The 19,950-nt window shown below is 42.0% G+C and overlaps 1 protein-coding gene across 1 annotated transcript; it reads left to right on the top strand.

Annotated features, from left to right (window-relative positions):
- Positions 1–1,540: 1,540 nt before the first annotated feature.
- On the top strand, positions 1,541–19,524 carry IL20RA (interleukin 20 receptor subunit alpha; the record flags this gene model as incomplete). Its single annotated transcript, XM_080700798.1, has 6 exons — positions 1,541–1,671; positions 11,615–11,793; positions 13,035–13,210; positions 13,982–14,126; positions 17,810–17,949; positions 18,733–19,524. The coding sequence occupies exons 1-6, from the start codon at positions 1,595–1,597 to the stop codon at positions 19,522–19,524; spliced, it is 1,509 nt and encodes a 502-aa protein (XP_080556924.1). The 5' UTR covers positions 1,541–1,594.
- Positions 19,525–19,950: the final 426 nt, after the last annotated feature.

The raw sequence follows: 19,950 nt of genomic DNA, 5'->3' as shown, positions 1-19,950 counted from the left end.
CTAAATTTTATTTCCTAGGTTGGATTTGCAATATCAAAATTTGATATTTTCCACATTCATTTTCTTGAATATACATATTTATGATAGAATAAGTTCTTCATAAAGTCGAACTGATTACTACTTAGTGTTTTGTTATCTTTCCCATGTTTTATTTTTTAGTTAATCCAGTGTGTGTGTGTGTGTGTGTGTGTGTGTGTGTGTGTGTGTGTGTATTTACTGGGGATTCAACCCAGAGGCGTTCTACCTCTGAACTACACTCCCTACACCTATTTTATTTTATTTTACTTTTTTATTTTGAAACAGGGTCTAAGTTGCTGAGGGCTTCACTAAGCTGCTGAGGCTAGCTGTGAACCTGTGATCCTCCTGTCTCAGTCTCCCAAGTACTGGGATAATAGGGATACACCACCAGACTCAGCTTCTTTTTAGTACTTTGAAATTAATATTCTGAATTCTACATGCTATCACTAAACTTTTTATTATTTTTATTCAGGGATCATCTTTGAGCTGGGGTGTGGCTCAGTGGTAGACTGTTTGCCTAGCATGTTCAAGGTCCTGGGTTCAATCCCCAGTACCACAGGTGGTGGGGGGGGCCTATACTTTTATTTTCTTATTTTTGGTAGTTTCTCAATTTTTTAATCATTTCTTTCAAAGAATTTCTACAACCTAGTCCTCTAGAATATACTTTTCTTAGAGCACAGTTATGTAAACATGTCAGTGTATAAGTAAGTAAATTATTTCCTCCTAGATTTTATGCCTATCTCTAAAAGCAGCACTGTTCAGTTATCTGCTGATGCATAACAAGCTACCCTCAAACTTAGTGATTTCAATCGGTCATTTTGTTACCTCTCTCAGTTCCAGGAGTTGACTGGAGCTTAGTTAGGCAGTCCTTTTGGAGTCTTTCATGCAGCTTTAGTCTATAGCAGACAAGGTTAAAATGACCCAGAACTTCATTTGGGCCCTTTCTTGGCTGGGCACAGCTGGGACAGTTGGACAACTTAGTCTTTCCCTCAAGTGGTCTCTCCACATAGTTTCTCCAGCAGGTTAGCTGTTATTTGACATGGCAACTCAGGGCTTTCAAAATAGCCAGGGTAGCCAGGCGTGGTGGCGCATACTTGTAATCCCAGCTCTTGGGAGGCTAAGACAAGAGGATCACACAGGTTCAAAGCCAGCCTCAGCTACTTAGTGAGACTCTCAGCAACTTAGTGAGACCCTGTTTTCAAATAAAGTATAAAGTAGGACTGGGAGAATAGCCCGGAGGTAGAAAAGCCCCTGGGTTCCACCCCCAGTACCACACACACACACACACACACAAAAAAAAAAAAAAATCAGGCTAGACACTTCCAAACTGGCAGAGCCATGTCTGCCTCGTGCTCTTGGTTGAAGTGAGTCACAGAATCAGTTCAGGTTCTGTTTGGGAGGAAACACAGGTATGAGAACCAGAAGTCACAGTTCCTCAAGGCCATCTTTAGACGGCAGCTACAACAAGAGTAAGTTTCCTTCCTTTAAGACCTCAGTTCCTCTCTTCTCCTTTTCAGTTCCCTGTGTCTCTGGTGGTTTGCCCAAACCTACAAACGTCACCTTCTTATCCATAAACATGAAGAACGTCCTACAGTGGGATCCACCCAAGGGTCTACAAAGAGCTGAAGTTGCATATACTGTGCAGTATTTCATGTAAGTTGGTTCTTTTCCCTTAGGCTAATTCATAAACACAGACTCAGTCTCCTGTTTATTGTGCAAAGATAAGCCACCCATGACATTATATAAGTTTTTGAAAAACAGAAAAGTTTGGGTATTTTATATTTTCATGATATGTTTTATTATATTAAATTTAAAAGTGGTTATTTCATGGAGAAAGAAGTATCAAAATCTCAGGGTCAGTTATTTAAATGGAAAAAAAGAGTTGGTCAAAACATTATTCTTGAACTGGGCATGGTGGTACATGCATGTAATCCCAATACTTGGGAGGCTAAGACAGAGGATCACAGGATTGTGACCAATCTCAGCAATTTAGCAAAGGTCCTTTGCAACTTAGTGAGACTCTGTTCAAAATAAAAGATAAAGTAAGGATGGGGTATAGCTCAGAAGTAGATCCCCCTGGGTTCAATCCCCAGGACAACCAAAAGAAATTATTGTCTGGATAAGCAAACAAGGCAATATCTCAACTCTGAAATGTATTTATTGGAATTATGGACATTCTTACACTTAATAAAACCAAGTACAAATCCTTTCCGATCAGCAATTTCTATTACACATAGTAGTGAATGGAAAACTTTGCTTTTCCATTTCCCTTCAAAACCCATTGTGTATAAGAAAATCTTCAGAAGAGAGAGGCAGTGTCCATCTTCAGAGTAACAAAGGAAATGGCTACAAACCCAGACCACAAACCGTGAAGCAGACAAATCAAATACCATGAGGTCAAAAAAACCTTCTTGAGCTCCAACAGCAGAAAATAATGTCACAACATTATTATCACAGTGCTAAGAGGCTTGCCTAACAATCCAAGAATGTGGAAATTTAGAAACTCCCCCAACAGAAACTATAGAAATGCCCCCACAGAGCTCCATAAGAATGTCAGAGATTGAAATAGGAATCAAGTGAAATGTCCATTGTGAAAGTTGGTCACATCCCAGGAAGAAGCCTGAGTTGAGGCAGGTGCAGGAAGGAGGGAGAGAAGGAGGCTCTGGCCTGGTGGGAGAAGCCTGAGCTGCACCAGGCTCCGGAGGCAGTCCTAACCCTGAGGGTAGGCAGTCTCCCCACACATGGGATAATGGATTTCGTGAGAGAGTCTCTGGAACAAACAGAAGTTTAATTGTGTGGCGGGGGGGGGGGTACTGGGGATTCAACCCAGGAACATTCTGCCTCCAATCTGCACTCCCCAGCCCTATTTTTTATTTTTTATTTTGAAACACAGTCTTGCTAAGGTGTGGAGGGCCTCACTAAAGTAGCTAAGGCTGTCCACAAACTTGCAATCCTCCTGTCTCAGCCTCCTAAGTAGTGGGATTACAAGTGTGCACAACCATGCCCAACTGAAGTTTAAATTTTTGAACAGAAAAAGCTCACTGTCTAACCCCTACTTCTGCACACATTTGCCTGATATTCAACCAACAAGTGGCCCCATTCAAGGAAATCGCCCTGGCCCCTCTCATAATTACTGGAAAGAATACAAGTAAAGAAGTTTATGAAAAGCTTTCTCATGGAATTTAGAGAAAGATTTAGACAATTTTCCTATAGTTTTTATTAGAGTATATAAACAACATGATCTCTAAAGGCAAAACCTAAAGAAGGGAAAACAATGAAAGAAGAGATTTTAAGACAATTAGGAGAAATTTTTTAAGCAACTGGGCACAGCTTAGGTAAAAGTTAAAAAATGAAAATATTTGATCAAGATGAAAACCTTTTATAGCGAACCAATAGTAATGGTTGATCAGGTAATAAATATCATCCAGAAATATGCATTATAAATTCATGCTATGCCTGGGAAACTTTAATAATAATAATAGCAAGACATATCCTCGTGAACTTTAAGAAAAATGAAATGATTTATGGCCACTGTAGCAAAGGGAGAAATCAAGTGTAGGAGGATCAAATTGTTGTGTGGTAACACTCAACAAAATATACCTGAGAGAAAAACAAGTGTGACCTGGGACTGTTATTAAATTCAATAGATAAGTTTTTCAAGCAGGTGGGAAATCAGGATATCCCCGAGTCCTGCAGGCATGGAGGGACCACTGACTAAAGATGCTATTAAGCTAAGAGAGAGATAAAGGCGAGCCCAAAAGAACTTAGTAATGACGTAGTCATCGCAGAGGACAGGTGGTATGCACACAGGGTTTTTAGATTAAATAGAGATGGGAAATATGATCATAGAAATTCCTTGTAAATATTTGAACATAACATAACAAATCAGAAGATAGAGAGGAGCTGGTGTGGTGGCACTCGCTTGTAATCCCAGCATTCAGAGGCTGAGACAGGGATCTCAGCTACTTAGTGAGGCCCTTTGCAACTCAGTGAGACCCTGTTTCAAAATAAAGAATAAAAAATAGGGCTAGGGGTGTAGCTTGGAGGTAGAATGCCCCTGGGTTCCATCTCCAGTATCACAAAAAAAGAAATGACATGGTATTGGCATATAACCTACACCCATCTTCTTATATAGTGTTAGTAATCCCCAGAGTTATTTCTAATACCTACTAAAATGTCATAGTTATTATATTATATTATATTGTTTAAGGTATGGTGACTAGAAACAGTCTATAATTGCTTATTACAGATGAAATATATTTTCTCAGTGCTTTCACTAAGCTGTTGGGTAGCACAAGTACAGAATCCATGGTCCAGAGGCTGACTGCAATTCATTATTTTAATAACTGGCCTCTCAATACTATCTAAAACCTTTCTTTTGGGGGGAGGGGAGAGTACTAGAAATTGAACCTAGGAGTGCTCTGCCACTGAACTACATTCCCAGCCCTTTTTCCTTTTTATTTATTTACTTATTTGCCTATTTACTTATTTTCGTGCCAGGGATTGAACCCAGGGACATTATACCTCTGAGATATATCACCAACCCATTTCATTCTGAAACAAGATCTTGCTAAGTTGCTGAGATTGCCCTCAATTCTGTGATCCTCCTGTCTCAACCTCCCAAATACTGGGATTTCAGGTGTGTGCCATCATGCATGGCTTTATTTTCATAATTTTTATTAAAAAGTTGACTTCAAACTTGCAATCTTCCTGCCTTGGCCTCCTGAGTAGCTAAGGTTACATTTATGAGCCTCTGTACCCAGCATCATAAATCATTTTCTTAATTTAAAAGTTCTTTTAGGTTGCCGGGCATGGTGGCGCACACTTGTAATCCCTGTGCTTGGGAGGCAGAGACAGAAGAATCGGTTCAAAGCCAGCCTCGCTGGCTTAAGAGACCCTGTTTCCAAATAAAATATAAAATAGGTCTGGAAGTGTAGCCCAGAGGTAGAAGGGTTCCATCCTCAGTACCACCAAAATAAAATAAAATACAATAAAATTTAAAAAATAAAAGCTCTTTTAGGAACCAGTACATTTCATGGTGACAAGACATTTGAACATAAGCAGTACCTTTTATTTGACCCCAATTTCTCTTTTCCTATAAGTTCAAATCAAATCAGTTTATTAGAATTATAATGTAATCTAATTTCAGTTTATCTATTCTACTATATAAGTATCCTTCTACTTACATATAAGCACAAGATGATGTCCAGAATAACATACATCAAATATTTTAGGGTAACAGTTTTTAGGGTGATCTAGTTTTCTCTTGGTTATTTCCCTGAATCATTCAATTGTTTCAATTTTAAAAACATGTATCACATTTACCAAAAAAAAGAATAGTCATTTTTGTCTTTGAAAATAAAATAACTCTAACCAGGAAAGCCAGAGAAAGACTATAGCAGCTATTCACAATGACCTCCTTTATCTAGAACCTCATTCTTGTTACCCAGGAGCTGGTATGCTGGAAAAGACTTCAACTCTGCAAAGAGAAATCACAGGCATGCCCTCGCTTCATTTTCCATTAGGTGGAGCAAAGAGCTCGCTCTGTCTTTTATATTTTTGTGTGTTTCAGAAAAATAGAAGCATTACTGTTCTTATGAGGACAGATAATTTGGATTATGCAATTTTTATAAAAGAATACTTAGAAAAGAAGCTTGCCAGGTTAGAACTCTGACCTGCCTGTGTACATGGAAGGTGGACAGGGACACAGGGCAGATCTTCACTGCCAGAGAGCTGCATGCACAGCTCTGGATTCAGCCCGTCCATCCCCGTTCATACCAGGCTTGAACCTAGCTGAGTAACTGTGGGCAAGTTACACACTTTCCTACTTTTGAATGAAGTTTGTTTCCAAGGTGAAATTTTAACAAAGCTTTAAATTATATTCACCAAAATAATATAGAAATGTAGTACTAAAATCGAAAGATTTGGCATCAGAGAAAAAATGGCCCAAATCTCAGATGTGCCTTTATTAGAAAGGTGAATTTGAATAGATCTCTTAATCTTGCCAGGTCTGATTTCCTGATTGTTTAGGAAGGTTTTATGGATCTAGAAATTTGTCAATTTCTTCTGGAGTTTCCATTTTGTTGGAGCGTAGTTTTTCCAAGTAGTTTCTGATAATCCATTGGATTTCCACACTGTCGGTGATAATATCTTCTTTTTCATCTCTTATTTTAGTAATTTGGATTGATTCTCCTGATCTGTAAAATGGAATAGAAATGGAACCTACCTCTTTGTACTGCTAAGTTCAGTGAGATAAAATGTTCAAATCCTGAACACCAGTCTCAGCACATAATTAGGCACTTGATATGTTTGCAGTTATTAGTGGAAACAGTCAGAAAATACTTGGAGCCCCATGTGACTTGCCAGGGATAAATATCATTATTGCAATATTTATTTATTTATTTATTTATTTATTTGGGATGCTAGGGATGGAACCCAGGGGCATTGTACCTCCGAGTTACACCCCCAGCCCTATTTTTTTAGTCTCTTTATTTTTGAAACAGGATCTCACTAAGTTGCAGAGGGCCTCATTAAGTAGCTGAGGCTGTCTGTGAACCATGATCCTCTGGTCTCAGCCTCCAGAATGCTGGGATTACAAGTGTGTGCCACCACGCCCAGCTCGGCTACAATATGTATTGAACAATTCTTTATATATCTTTCGCTCAGAATCCAGTAAAGAACCTCTCCTTCATCAACAATCTGTCATGAGAAGGAAGGTGCTCTGTCCTTTGGCAGAAAGAAGAGTTCAAGGGGGGAGGGTCAAATAGACAATGACAATATTCTTTAAGCCATAGTCAAGACCAGTGAGTGGGTCACAAAAGCAATTTTGAGCAACATAACTAGCATTATTTTTAATGAAAATGAATAGAATGCTGTGAAGTGTCATAGATGGCACGTAGTAAAACTTTGGTGTGATCCTATAAAAATCTGGTTGTTGTTGTTGTTCTGGAGATTGAAACCAGAAGTATTCTATATCTGAGCTATACCCCTGGCCTTTTTTTTCCTTTTTATTTTGAAAAGGGGTTTTGCTAAGTTGCAGAGGGCCTCACTAAGTTGCTAAGACTGACCTCAAACCTGCAATTCACTAGTCTTAGCCTCCCAAGGCCTGGGCTTACCACTGTGCCATTGGTGGCTCCTGCCAAAACTTTTTTGGTTTTGTATTTAGATATATGTATGCATTATGATCTGGGTCACAATGTTAAATGTATGTCTTTTAAAAGTGAATCATGAGCCGGGCATGGTGGCGCATGCTTGTAATCACAGCATTTGGGAGGCTGAGACAGGAGGATGGTGGTTCTGACAGCCTCAGCTACTTAGTGAGTGTCGCGTCCCTCGACCAGCGATTAAGACACGACACGAAGCTCTTCTTGCAAGCCGTTTATTCAGGATACTCATAATGGCGGAATGGCGAAGATCTGCCTCGTGCAGGGCATTATAAACATTAACTCACCCAATCACTTCTTGCCACATCTCACTCACTCACTGGCTCACGCTCGTCAGGTCACCACCACGTCATGTGTTACGCAACCCTAGCCTCCAAATATGGAGTTGCTTCCTGCACAGCCATGTGCCTAATCAAGCTCAGAGGCAGGAAGCCGGCGCCATCTTTCAATGGCGGCTCACCACAATTCCCCCTTTTTGTTTTTATAGGCAACAGGTAAGAGCAGAGGTTTGACCCCTATTAATCACTGGCACCTTTTTCTAGGGACGGGTACTTGGGTGCCTAACCCGTGTGCAGTCAAGCGTACTCTTCCTGAGGACCAAACTTGTGCCCTCAGCTGCAGTGCTTTGCCTTGCAACCTGAGCCACTATGCCTTAGCTGCCGCGAGCCAGGCTTGGGGTGATTGTCCTGCCTCGATAGCCACACAGGCCTGTATAAACATGGCTGTATTATGATTAAAACTTTGGCGAAGACGAGCAATGTACCAGACACAAAACAACACAGCCACAACCAATAATCCCATCAAGGCCCCCAATCCAGCCCATTCCTTTAGATGATTCATGGCACGAGTTATCCAAGATGACAGTCCTTTAGCCAAACTGATGTCCACACAAGTCGAGTTGACGGTGACCACGGCAGTGCGTAATCTCTCTAGTTGGGTTTCAAATTCTCCCGTCCAGTTGCCTAAAAGATAAATTGACAACTCCCGAGACAGGTTAGCGGCTTTTGTAAAATTTTACATGTTCACAAGAGACATTCGCTACTCCGAAACTGAGATAACCCTTCGGAGCAGTAACAGTATTATTTTGTCTCTGTTTTCCCCATTTTTGTTTGAGGGAAAACCAGCCTGATATTCCCTTTTGTAAGGGGATACAAGATTCGTTCTCCTGAGGAGATGAGGTGGTGAAACAGAGGCTGCCCAACTCCCTAAAGGTTTTATTAATCTTTAAAGGTGCCTGTTCTTCATCTAACGGGAGGTAGGGTAGATTAATTTTCTTACCAGAAATGTCGATAGAATTCCCCATCTCCATTCCATCTGAACCGAGATTCCTCAGATTTCTGTTCTTTGAGTAATTCAAGGGCGGTTTGCCCTTCCTTAATAGCATCATCATATTTTTGATCTTCTAAACAACCTCTGACCAATTTCCAAATAGGTAGAACACAGGGATTAAGGCTTCCCTGTTGCTTGGCATATTCAAGATCTCGACCAAGCTTTTCCCAACTAGGAACTGTCAGGTTACCTGAGACAGCAAACCATGGAGCAGCTCTGTCACAATCATTTAAAAATTTCTCTAAAGTAGACTCTCTAAATTCTAAACTTCTAGAATAAAGTAGCTCCTGGAGAGCCAAAAAAATTGGATGAGACTGCGAAGCCCCCATCCCAAAACTAAGCTCAAAATGAAATTCAAAAATGGTCCGCCTTAATCGCGGCTCTACCTTCGCGTTCCCGCGTCTGCTTTAACCGCAATTCCACTTTCACTTTTTCGCGTCTGCTTGACCGCAACAAATGGTCCGCCTTAATCGCGGCTTTACCTTTGCGTTCCCGCGTCTGCTTTAACCGCAATTCCACTTTCACTTTTTCGCGTCTGCTTGACCGCAACTCCACTTTCACTTTCCCGCGTCTGCTTTAACCGCAATTCCACTTTTCACTTTCCTGCGTCTGCTTGACCGCGGCTCTACTTTTCACTTTCCCGCGTCTGCTTGACCGCGGCTCTACTTCCACTTTCCCGCGTCTGCTTTGATCGCAGCTCTACTGGATTTGCTCTCCCCTTATCCACAGGTGAGAGCGGTTACCCGCATTTTTCGCGGACCCCCCAACTTACCAGGGGACTTACCGGTGCACCTTCCCTGACGACAGCAAGTTCTGAGCTTCACGCACGGGAGCTGTTTTTTCCCCGTACGGGCCACCAGTTGTCGCGTCCCTCGACCAGCGATTAAGACACGACACGAAGCTCTTCTTGCAAGCCGTTTATTCAGGATACTCATAATGGCGGAATGGCGAAGATCTGCCTCGTGCAGGGCATTATAAACATTAACTCACCCAATCACTTCTTGCCACATCTCACTCACTCACTGGCTCACGCTCGTCAGGTCACCACCACGTCATGTGTTACGCAACCCTAGCCTCCAAATATGGAGTTGCTTCCTGCACAGCCATGTGCCTAATCAAGCTCAGAGGCAGGAAGCCGGCGCCATCTTTCAATGGCGGCTCACCACAAGTGAGGCCCTTTGCAACCCAGTGAGACCCTGTTTCAAAGTAATTAATTGAAAATAGGGCTGAGAGCCGGGCGTGGTAGTGCACGCTTGTAATCCCAGCATTCGGGAGGCTAAGACCAAAGGATCGCGGTTTGAGGACAACCTCAGCTACTTAGTGAGGCCTTCTGCAACTCAGTGAGACCCAGTTTCAAAATAAAGAATAAAACAAAATAGGGCAGGGGCTATAGCTCAGAGGTCAAATGCTCCTGGGTTCCATCCCCAGACCCGCAAAAAAATATAGGGCTGAGAGTGTTGCTCAAAGGTAGAATGCTCCTGGGTTCCATCCCGAATCATGATCTAAAAAATCTGAAAGCCCCTAAGCAGTGTTGATCACATAGCAGGAGATGTTGGTTAACAACATCTGACTCTATTTCTAATGTCTTTTGGCAGGTGTGGTTGCATTTATAAAACAGAAGAGATTTGCTTTTCGAAATCTGTTGCCACATTCTGAAAACAAAAGACATCTTTGAACTCTGGCAATACTTGATAAAGTTGCCAGATCCTCTTTATCAAGACACACTCTTTTCTTGACTTCTGTGACCCTTGTATTTTTTCCCCTCTTTCTTTAGATGCTATTTCCAAGTCTACTTTGGACCCACTGTTCAAATATTAATGTTCCTAAAGTCTTACCCAAGACTTTGCTTGGCATCTCTGGTCAGTTCATCCATGCCCGTTCCTTCAATGAGCAGCTTTATGCTACTGACTCCAAAATCTCTATGGACTACTCTCTCCTCTCTCCTGAACCACACTGCCCCCTGGGCATCTGCATTTGGATAGCTTTTACCGCAATCTCAACATGTTCACCTTGTTCTTGTCATCTTGCTCTTCTTCTAGCCTTCCCTCTCTCATTTCCCAAACCTGCTTTTCTTCAGTGGTCCTAATCTTGATAAATGATACCACTATTCCATCCATCTGCTTCAGACAGAAAGAAACATTATCCTTAACCCCATCATTGCCTATATTCACCTTTTCTCCTCCATGCATCCAATCACCAAGTACTATCTCCTAATTTGCCTTTGTTATGTCTTCATCCATTTCTTTGCCACCATCCTTGTCAAAGCCACCTACACCTTCTACCTGGACCACTGCAATATCCGCTCGATTGCTCCCAGGCTGCCCCTCCTGGTCCATCACATTCTCCACACTTCCACCGGAGTTAGTTTTCTATACCATGCCTTTCATCTTGTCTGCAAGACTCATCTTTAACCTCTTCAGTAGCCTCCTATGCAACCTCATCTCTTCTACGGGTTCATTAGATACTACTCAAACTCTCCCAACCTGAAAAATGCTAAAATCTCTCTTTCTCTATTTTCTATGGATGGTAAATTTTTGATAAAGAAAAAGAAACGTCGTCGTCATCATCATCATCATCATCATCATCATCATCATCATCACTATAATTAAAACCCAGATTTCAGTATGAGCATCAGCCTAGTGAGTTTGCCCCAAAACTCTTCATGACTAGGAGGCTTTTAAATTGTGTAATAATGTCAAAGTAATTTTCTTTCAAGAAAAACAATGACTAACTTCTCTTAAAACAGCCCATCAAAGTGGCTTTATAGAGTGGACTAAAAACTTAGATAATTGCTAGAAAAATTGATCACATAATATGTAAGTTTTACTGTAGCTGAAGAATAAAAATAAAATACATGCTTTCAAAATGTACTATCCACATTATAATTCACAGAAAAGGTGATTACAGAAACTCTGACTCATGTTCCTGACAGCTAATGAAAAAAATTGCCAGCAGCAAAAGTGGATTCTTTTTTATCTCATTGACAGGCACTTTTGTTTTTCTGAAGAGAAGGCCTTCCATTCAATTTTATATAATGACTGTTTTTTTTAATTGTAAAGCACAGAGGGCACCTCATTATTAATTCATGATTTCCTTCTTAGCAGATATGGGCAAAAGAAATGGCTGAATAAGTCTGAATGCAGAAATATCAATAGGACCTACTGTGATCTTTCTGCTGAAACTTCTGACTACGAACAACAATATTACGCCAAAGTTAAGGCCATCTGGAAAACAAATTGTTCCAAATGGGCTGAAACTGGGCGATTCTATCCTTTTATAGAAAGTAAGTAATGCAACTCTTGATTACACATGCATTAATATCAAGATACTGAGCCCTTTTGGTTAACAGTCTCGGTCTCATAGATAGCCTCGCCAGTCTGGCTCTGTTCTACACAAGCAGGTTGAACAATCAGGCCAACGTGGCTACCTTGCTGGGCTCAGAATCTCATCTGTAGAGTTAAAGGTTTGTATCTATAAGATCTTTCCCAAATCAAAAGTCAAGTCCAGGTACCAACATTCTGGTTTTGTTTTACCACTTAGTGAGGGTTATATAATTTGAGGCACAACCAAAAGAGCGTGTTAATGTGGTGTGCTCGTGAACCATTGATATGTGTCTAAAAGGACTGACCATGGAGCCTGATTGCCCAACTGAGTCTCTTCTTAATAGAAACTTGGTAGTGTGGGGATGTAATTTCTAGGTGTAACTCAGAATAAAGGTTACATCTTCTTGGTATTGCTTTTCATATTTTGCCTTCCCTCATGTGTGGCTGGCACAGCATCCACCATAATGCTGGGCTCCAGGGCTAGAGCTGGGTCCTTCCCAGTGCTCTGCCAGATCAGAGGTCAGCACACCCCAGCTCACAGGCCATTTCCAGGTCCATCTTTTTCTGTTTTTCTACAGGTCAAGGCCTAACAAAGATGTTTATATTTTAAATAGTTTTTTTAAGTCAAAAGAACATTTTGTGAAAATTTACATTCGTTCACATTTTGGTGTCTACTCAGAAGTAAAGTTTTTTTTTTTTTGGGAACATAATACATACTTCTTTGCCTACCTAAGTTATCTATGATTGCTTTTATGCTACAACTAGAGTGGAATTCTTGCAACAGAGATTCCCCCGCACAGCCTAAAATATCTACTCTCTGGACCTTGTGATGAAAGTTTCCTGAACTCTGCTCATGATCACTGTGATCATTCTGACTGTACCTCTCATTTTTCCACTTACAAATCATGTTAGTGTTATTTAATCACCAACTTTTCAAATCAGAAAAATGTCACAGTTTTATTGTATTTACCACCATCAAGTACTGCTTATCTTTGTGACAAGAAACTAAGTAAGTACAGTGCTTGAATTTGCCGTTTTAACTTTGTGTCAGGTTATGTGAAGTAATTGTTTGAAGAGTTAGCACCACTTGACACATTTTGAGGCATATCCTAGAAGGAGGAGGTTCTAGTCTTTAATCCCAATAAGATTATATCATAGTTTTATCTAAGGTGATTTTTTTACATCTCCCCTCCCCTTTAAGCACAAATTGGCCCACCAGAGGTTGCACTGTCCACTGATGAAAAGTCCATTTCTATTTTCCTGACGGCTCCAGAGAAGTGGAAGAGAAACCCAGAAGACAGTTCGGTTTCCATGCAAAAAATATACTCCAATCTGAAGTACAATGTGTCCGTATATAACACTAAATCAAAAAGAATGGTAAGCCTGAAATGAAATGGGGCACATAATCTATGTACCACTTTCTGAAGCTAACGGAACAAGCAGCCTGATTCTTTCATTCTCTATGTGAGACTCTGGGAAGATGTGCTATTCAAAAGAGATGCACTCTACAAGATATGGTTGAGGCTGATGTCTTGAAAATTTGCGGAGCTGACTTCAGATTTTGCCTACAGAAATGCTCTGTTAACAGAGCATGATGTTGCTACCGGGGAGTACCAAGATTAGGCACCACACTTTGATGGAGAGCATTTACTTGAAGGCCATCTGTCAATCAAAAAAATCTTTAAAAAGATTTTTTAAAGTTAGCAAGATGGCGCATACCTGTAATCCAAGTACTTGAGAGGCTGAGACAGGAGGATCACAGGTTTAAGGCCAGTCCCAGCATTTTAGCAACACCCTCAGCAACTTAACAAGACATTGTTTCAAATTTTTTAAAATGTTGTGATAAACTAGGGTTGGGGGGTTCAAGCTCCTGTGCCACACACAAAATAAGTTAACAAGAACACAGGACATGGTTGAGTAAGAAATACATCCCTGTGTTGAAATTTTTCCTAGGATTGGTCCAGTTTCTAACCATGCTCTGCCAAGCTAAAGGAAAAGGGTGTTTTGAAACTGTTCCTGAAAAAAGAAAAGCTTATAGTGATTGTAAAGGACCAAATGGGATCTCAGTCTTTTATTTCCTTCTCGAGTTGTCTGGGGCGGTCCCAGAATCTTTGGCTCTAACTTCTGTTTGCAATTCCCTGCCGCTAGTGGTCCCACTGTGTTACCAACCGCACGCTGGTGCTCAGCTGGCTAGAGCCAGACACTGTGTACTGCATACACGTGGCGTCCTTTGTCCCAGGGCCTCCTCGCCTGGCTCAGCCTTCTCAGAAGCAGTGCATCAGAACTTTGGAAGGTAAGCTCCTAAAACCCTCAGTGGGTTCCATGAAGGAAATCTGATAAGGCTGGCAGGAAGTATGCCGTTTAGACAAATCCATATCTAAGAGAAACAGGCAAGGCAGAAGTATCTCTTACCCAAAACGCATGGTCCTGCCTGGGACTCTGCCACTGAGCCGGGCACTGTTGGGGCATGCTGTCACCTACTCTGGGAACTCTAACTGCAGGTCCTGGAGTCCACTGCTACCAGTCCTCCCAGAGTCATATAGCTTGGGAAAGGAAAAAAAAGAACTTTTACACACATCCTTTTCTTTGAAATCATAATCACTCTGCTCAATAGAAATTTAGTGGTCTTCAAGAACATCCAACAATTTTATTTTCAAGAAACAAAGCAATATCCTGAAAACACATTAAATAGAATCATAGCCATGTGTGGTTGTGCGCGCCTATAATCCCAGTTCTTGGGCGACTGAGGCAGGAAGAGGGCAGATTTGAGGCCAGCTTCAGCAACTTAGCAAGATCCTGTTTCAAATTTTAAAAAGAAAAGAATTAAAGAGTAGGCACATACCTCAGAGGAAGAATGCCCCTGGTCCAAACCCACCCCTACCCCCCGCAAAATCGGTTTTGCTTCTCCTTAGGAACATAATTTATAGGCTCTTTAGTTGCAGGTTCAGATCAAATACCATTTATCAGAAGGGCCCGAGGTCAGCAAGTCAGTAGTTACTTCCCTGCCCTTAGACTTGCCTCTCTCTCCCTCCTCTGTCTCCCGCTCACATTTTTTCAGCTGGGCTGCCAAGGAACTGTGGTTAAAGATATTCATTCCTGTTAGGAGACATGGAGTTGTGAGCAAGGCATTTATTTTTTTAACACCTTCCGAGCATCTTGAACCCTAACACTGATGCTTGAAAGAAAACACATCCTACTGCTTCCCTGCATCGAATGATGCTTCATCTGTTATCCTTCTCTTTCTCCCAAGAAGTGCTCGCAGCATTTTGCCCCAAGCCTTGGTTCTGACCCCAGCTACAAATACCAGTCCATCACCTCCAATTTCCTCCTTCCTTGTTCCTCTCACCTTTCAAGATGAAACTGTCCCCAGGAAAAGAAAAGGGAAATTATAAATATATGTGAAAATCAAAACAGCTTTGCTGTTGAATTCCTCCATTTACACCTGTTTCTTTAAGAGGAAGCCTTCTCTACTGTATCACAAATAAAACTAAAATGCCAAGCCAGGAAAAAAGCAAAACAAACCAGACTGAAGTTTTGTATTCGGACAAAGTGCTGTGTTTACTAACAGCTTGATCGGTGCCAATTGGTAGGAATGAATTTCCAGTGGAAAATGTTTACTCAATTGGCACAGCTAAAGCAACTGAAGTGAGTGCAGATTGAATTAAATACTTGCTGCTGAGCAGATGGAGCCCCTTTCTCACCAGTGCAGGGAAAGGAAGAAAATAATGAGACATCGTTTCTGATTCTGAACATCCCCATGATAGCCCAACTGTTAGACCAGTGGAGGTCCCTTTTCAAGACACTGCTTAATAATAATAATAATAATAATAATAATAATAATAATAATAATCAGCATTACCTCTTTGGGGGATATTCTTTGAAAAATATTTCTGCTTTCCACAATCCCCCAGTCCTTGCTATGCAGATGCCGTGTTTCAGGCATATTGTAATAAACAGGTTGTAAGTACTACACCATCATCATTCACTGTTGTCGTGACTCTTCTGAATTAGGACAAGCTCAGCCCAGCGGCCGGGGTTATACTGAGAGCACTGAGCTGAGCTGCAGTCTAAAGAAAGGACAGGTAGTGCTCAGACTCCTGTAACATCTGCACTGCAGCCTCCGCATGTTACCCCGTGGCCCTGGTGATGGACATGCTCTTTCAGGACTGTTGAGGGTAGAAGAGGCTGCAGCTGGATCCTATACTGGACTTGTTCTACCAGCTATTGTTGAACACCATCATCGTCCATGGCACACCTGCTTCCTGTTTTGAACTGGATAGTTAACCAGATAATTACTTTGCAGCATTCTCTTGAGCCCAAACATCAAGCATCTATCCAATGTTCATATGGATTAGGATACTCCCAAGACATTCCTGATGATTTTATTACTGTGTTTGGAATTGTATTTGTGCTAAATTTTTATCTTTTTTTTCTACCACTGTATTTTTCAGAATCCTTCAAAGAAATAGGCCCAATATGATAGATGGATGGATGAATGGATGGATGGATGGATAGATAGATAGATAGATAAGAAGAGAGAGAGAGAGAGAGAGAGAGAGAGAGAGAGAGAGAGAGAGAGAGAGAGAGAGAGAGACGAGGCATAAGGAAGTAGATGATGCAGTAGAATAGTCTGGCAAGTCCAAAATCTGCAGGGTAGGCAGAAGGCTGGAGACCCAGGGGAGTCACTGCATCTGCATCCAAAGGCATTCCACTGGAAGAATTTCCTATTCTTCTGGGACATCACTCTTTTTTTATTATTATTACGGGCTTCAAATTGATTGGCTGAGGCCCATCCACATTATAGAGGGTAATTTGCTCACAATCTACTGATTAAAATGTGAATCTAATCTTTAAAAAAAATGCCTCCAGAGAAACATCTAGAACAATGGCTTTTGTTTGTTTTCTGGGTTGTGCAATACTGAGAATTGAACCCAGGGGTACTTTACCATTGAGCTACATCCTCGGTCCTTTTTACTTTTTTTTTTTTAATTTTGAGACAGGTCTTGCTAAATTGCCCAGGATGGCCTGCAATCTGAAATGCTCCTGCCTCAGCATTCGTAGGAGCTGCGATTACAGGCATGCAACACTGTGTCCGTTCCTAGACTCTGCCAAATAGCTGAGTACCATGGCCTATCACATTGACACATAAAATCAGCCATCCCAACTTCAAAGAATATCAGAGAAGATTAACGAAAATCTGGCCTACCAAGTGCAAGAATGGTTCCATATGCAAGGCATGCAGTGCTGTGCATTCAGTTCCTCTGCTGAATGCAAGGAAAAGACAGACGAGTGGGCTGGAAGAGGGGCACAGGCTCATGGATCCTCACAGGAGAGTTCCACCCTGTGCTGTGAAGAGCTGTGAATTACCCCAACATCACTCAGACACACTCAACTTTAATATACAAGCCAAGCATCGAGCAAGGTGGTGCACACCTGTAATTCCAGTATTTGGGAGTCTAAGACAGGAGCATCACAGGTTCGAGGTCAGCCTCAGCATCTTATCAAGGCAGCAACTTAGCAAGACCCTGTTTCAGAAACAAAAATGACAAGGGCTGGGGCGCAGCTTGGAGGCAAAAGACCTCTAGATTCATTCCCTACCACACACAGTATCAATAGATATATTCACACACACACACACACACACACACACACACACACACACTCACAACTGGCATGAATTTCAGAGCCAGACACAAGGTATTGGAATGTCTGTTGATGTAAACTACCAATGTATCCTAACTGTAAAAATGTAAGGGGAGGCAAGATGACCATCTATTGTCAGAAAAGATGAAGATCTCACACTTTCCTGACAACATTGAGCTAGCTTGAGCTTCTCAGTGTGGAGGTGAGAAGATCCAGTCCCTAAATCTAAAAGACCCACTCAAAGCCTCTCAACACTGACTGATTTCCCACCTCCCAAATCACAAGTGTCCGATCGTTACCCACCTACCCCCTTCTTTTCTTCTTTTTGAACAGATCCTTCATCAGCACTGAAGGTTAAAATCATCTTCTGGTATGTTTTGCCCGTATCCATCGTTGCCTTTCTGTTTTCTGTGATTGGCTACTCCATCTACAGATACATCCACGTTGGCCAAGAGAAGCACCCAGCAAATCTAGTGAGTGTTGGACGTCGCAGGAGGCCCCATCTAACCCCAAGCTCCAGGAGGACAGAAAAGGAGGCATGAGAATAGATATAGTTCCATTTTAGGGTACAGTGAGTTTAAAGTTAACTAGTTGGTGAATTAAAAAAACATTTCCATATTGGGTTAGTGGATGCATATAACTAAGATAAAGATTCCTTTGCCTTGAAAAGATTCTATACTTAAAACTGGATTTGATAAGGTCCTGGGGTGCACAGATAAATCAGGTCGTGATCTCTCCCCTTCTTGAGGTTCAAACTTAGTCAGCAACTAGAATTGCAAAATGATGGATTAAAGCTAAGCTGAAAGTGGGCACCGGAGACTCTGGGGGTTTAGGGAGGTACAGAACTCCTGCGTGGGGAACCAGGTCTCATTCCAGAGCCTGGTTTTGAAAAGCAAGTAAGACTTAGAACAGGTACTACAAGCAGAAAAAACAGAGGAGCAAAGGGGGCTTTCTACCCCAGCCCTAGCTACATCCCCAGCCCTATTTTATTTTTATTTTAAAACAGTATCTCACTAAGTTGCTGAGGGTCTCAGTAAGTGGCTGAGGTTGGCTGGCCTCAAACCTGCAATCTACCTGTCTCAGCCTCCCAAGTACTGGGATTACAGGCATGAGCCACTGTGCCTGGCATAACGTTTATTTTCATGAGTTGGTCTTTAAAACTATCGGGTAACACTGTAAATTGTACTTAGCAGCTGTTTTTGATGCCTCTCTAAAGTGAAAAGGTGAAAACCGTTCTTTCTCTTCTCTCTTTATAGGTTTTGATTTATGGAAATGAATTTGACAAAAGATTCTTTGTGCCTGCTGAACAAATCATGATTAACTTCATCACCCTTAACCTCGTGGATGATTCTAAAGTTTCTCAGAAGGATGTGAGTTTACTGGAACAAAATAACGACAAGTCCAGCTTTAAAGACCCTGAGCCCCTGGGGACCCTGGAGCCCCACCCAGAGGAGGAGGAGGTAGCACACTTGGGGTATGCTTCACACGTGGTGGAAATTTTCTGTGAGTCTGAGGAAGACACCGTAGGAACTCCCCCAACCCCAGAGTCGCTCAGCAGAACCATAGCTACAGCTCAAGAGACCTTTGAATATGAGTATGATGTAAGAACTGATATTTGCAGAGGGCTTGAAGACCACGAGCTCCATGCGCAGGGGACGGAAGCCACACAAGGACAATTACTGGAGCCCCAGGCAGCCTTGGCAAATGCAGGCTCACACGCACTCGTGTATTCAGACACCCCTCAGCTCAGCGACCTGCTCCACCTGGCACAGGTGCACATGGGCTCAGTGGAGGAGTCTGAGGAAGCGCTATCAATGACACTGGTTGACTGGGACCCCCAGACTGGCAGGCTGCATCTGCCTTCTGTGTCCAGCTTGGAGCAGGACTCACAGGGCTGTGAGCCTTCTGAGTGTGCTGGGCTCGTTGAGGACGGCCTTCTGTCTAGACTCTGTGAGGAGCAGGTGCCAGACAAGGCACCAGAGGAAAACAAAAGCTATCTCATGCAATTTATGGAGGAGTGGGGATTGCATGTACAAATGGAAGACTAATCCAAAACTCCCCTACTGTGACGCAGCACATGGCTACAGACAAATGAGGGACCCTACAGTAAAGTAGCTGGGCTACAACAAGTATATTTCAGCTCATCAGTGTCAGCGAGTGAGACTTGCTTCTTTCTGCTCTGCTCACACTTGTTTGGCCCTGTTTCATGTGGTGGCCGGTTCATGCATCAGGGCCTCTGACAATGACAAGGTGTCCCTAGAGTCCAGGGGCTGACCTTGCTTTAGGCAGAGGAATCATTCAATAAATATTTGTCAGGTTGAGTGCAGAACTTTTTTGGGAGGGTGTACCGTGGCCACTATATTATTATTATTAATTTTGTACTGAGGGTTGAAACCAGGGGCATTTATCTTTGAGCTACACCCCCAGCCCTTTTAATTTGGAAACAGATTCTCTCTAAGTTGATGAGAGTTTCA

The sequence above is a fragment of the Muscardinus avellanarius genome (genome assembly GCF_963383645.1).
Source record: "Muscardinus avellanarius genome assembly, chromosome: 8".
In the NCBI taxonomy this organism is placed as follows: Eukaryota; Metazoa; Chordata; class Mammalia; order Rodentia; family Gliridae; genus Muscardinus; species Muscardinus avellanarius.
This window is presented reverse-complemented; position numbering and strand designations above follow the sequence as displayed.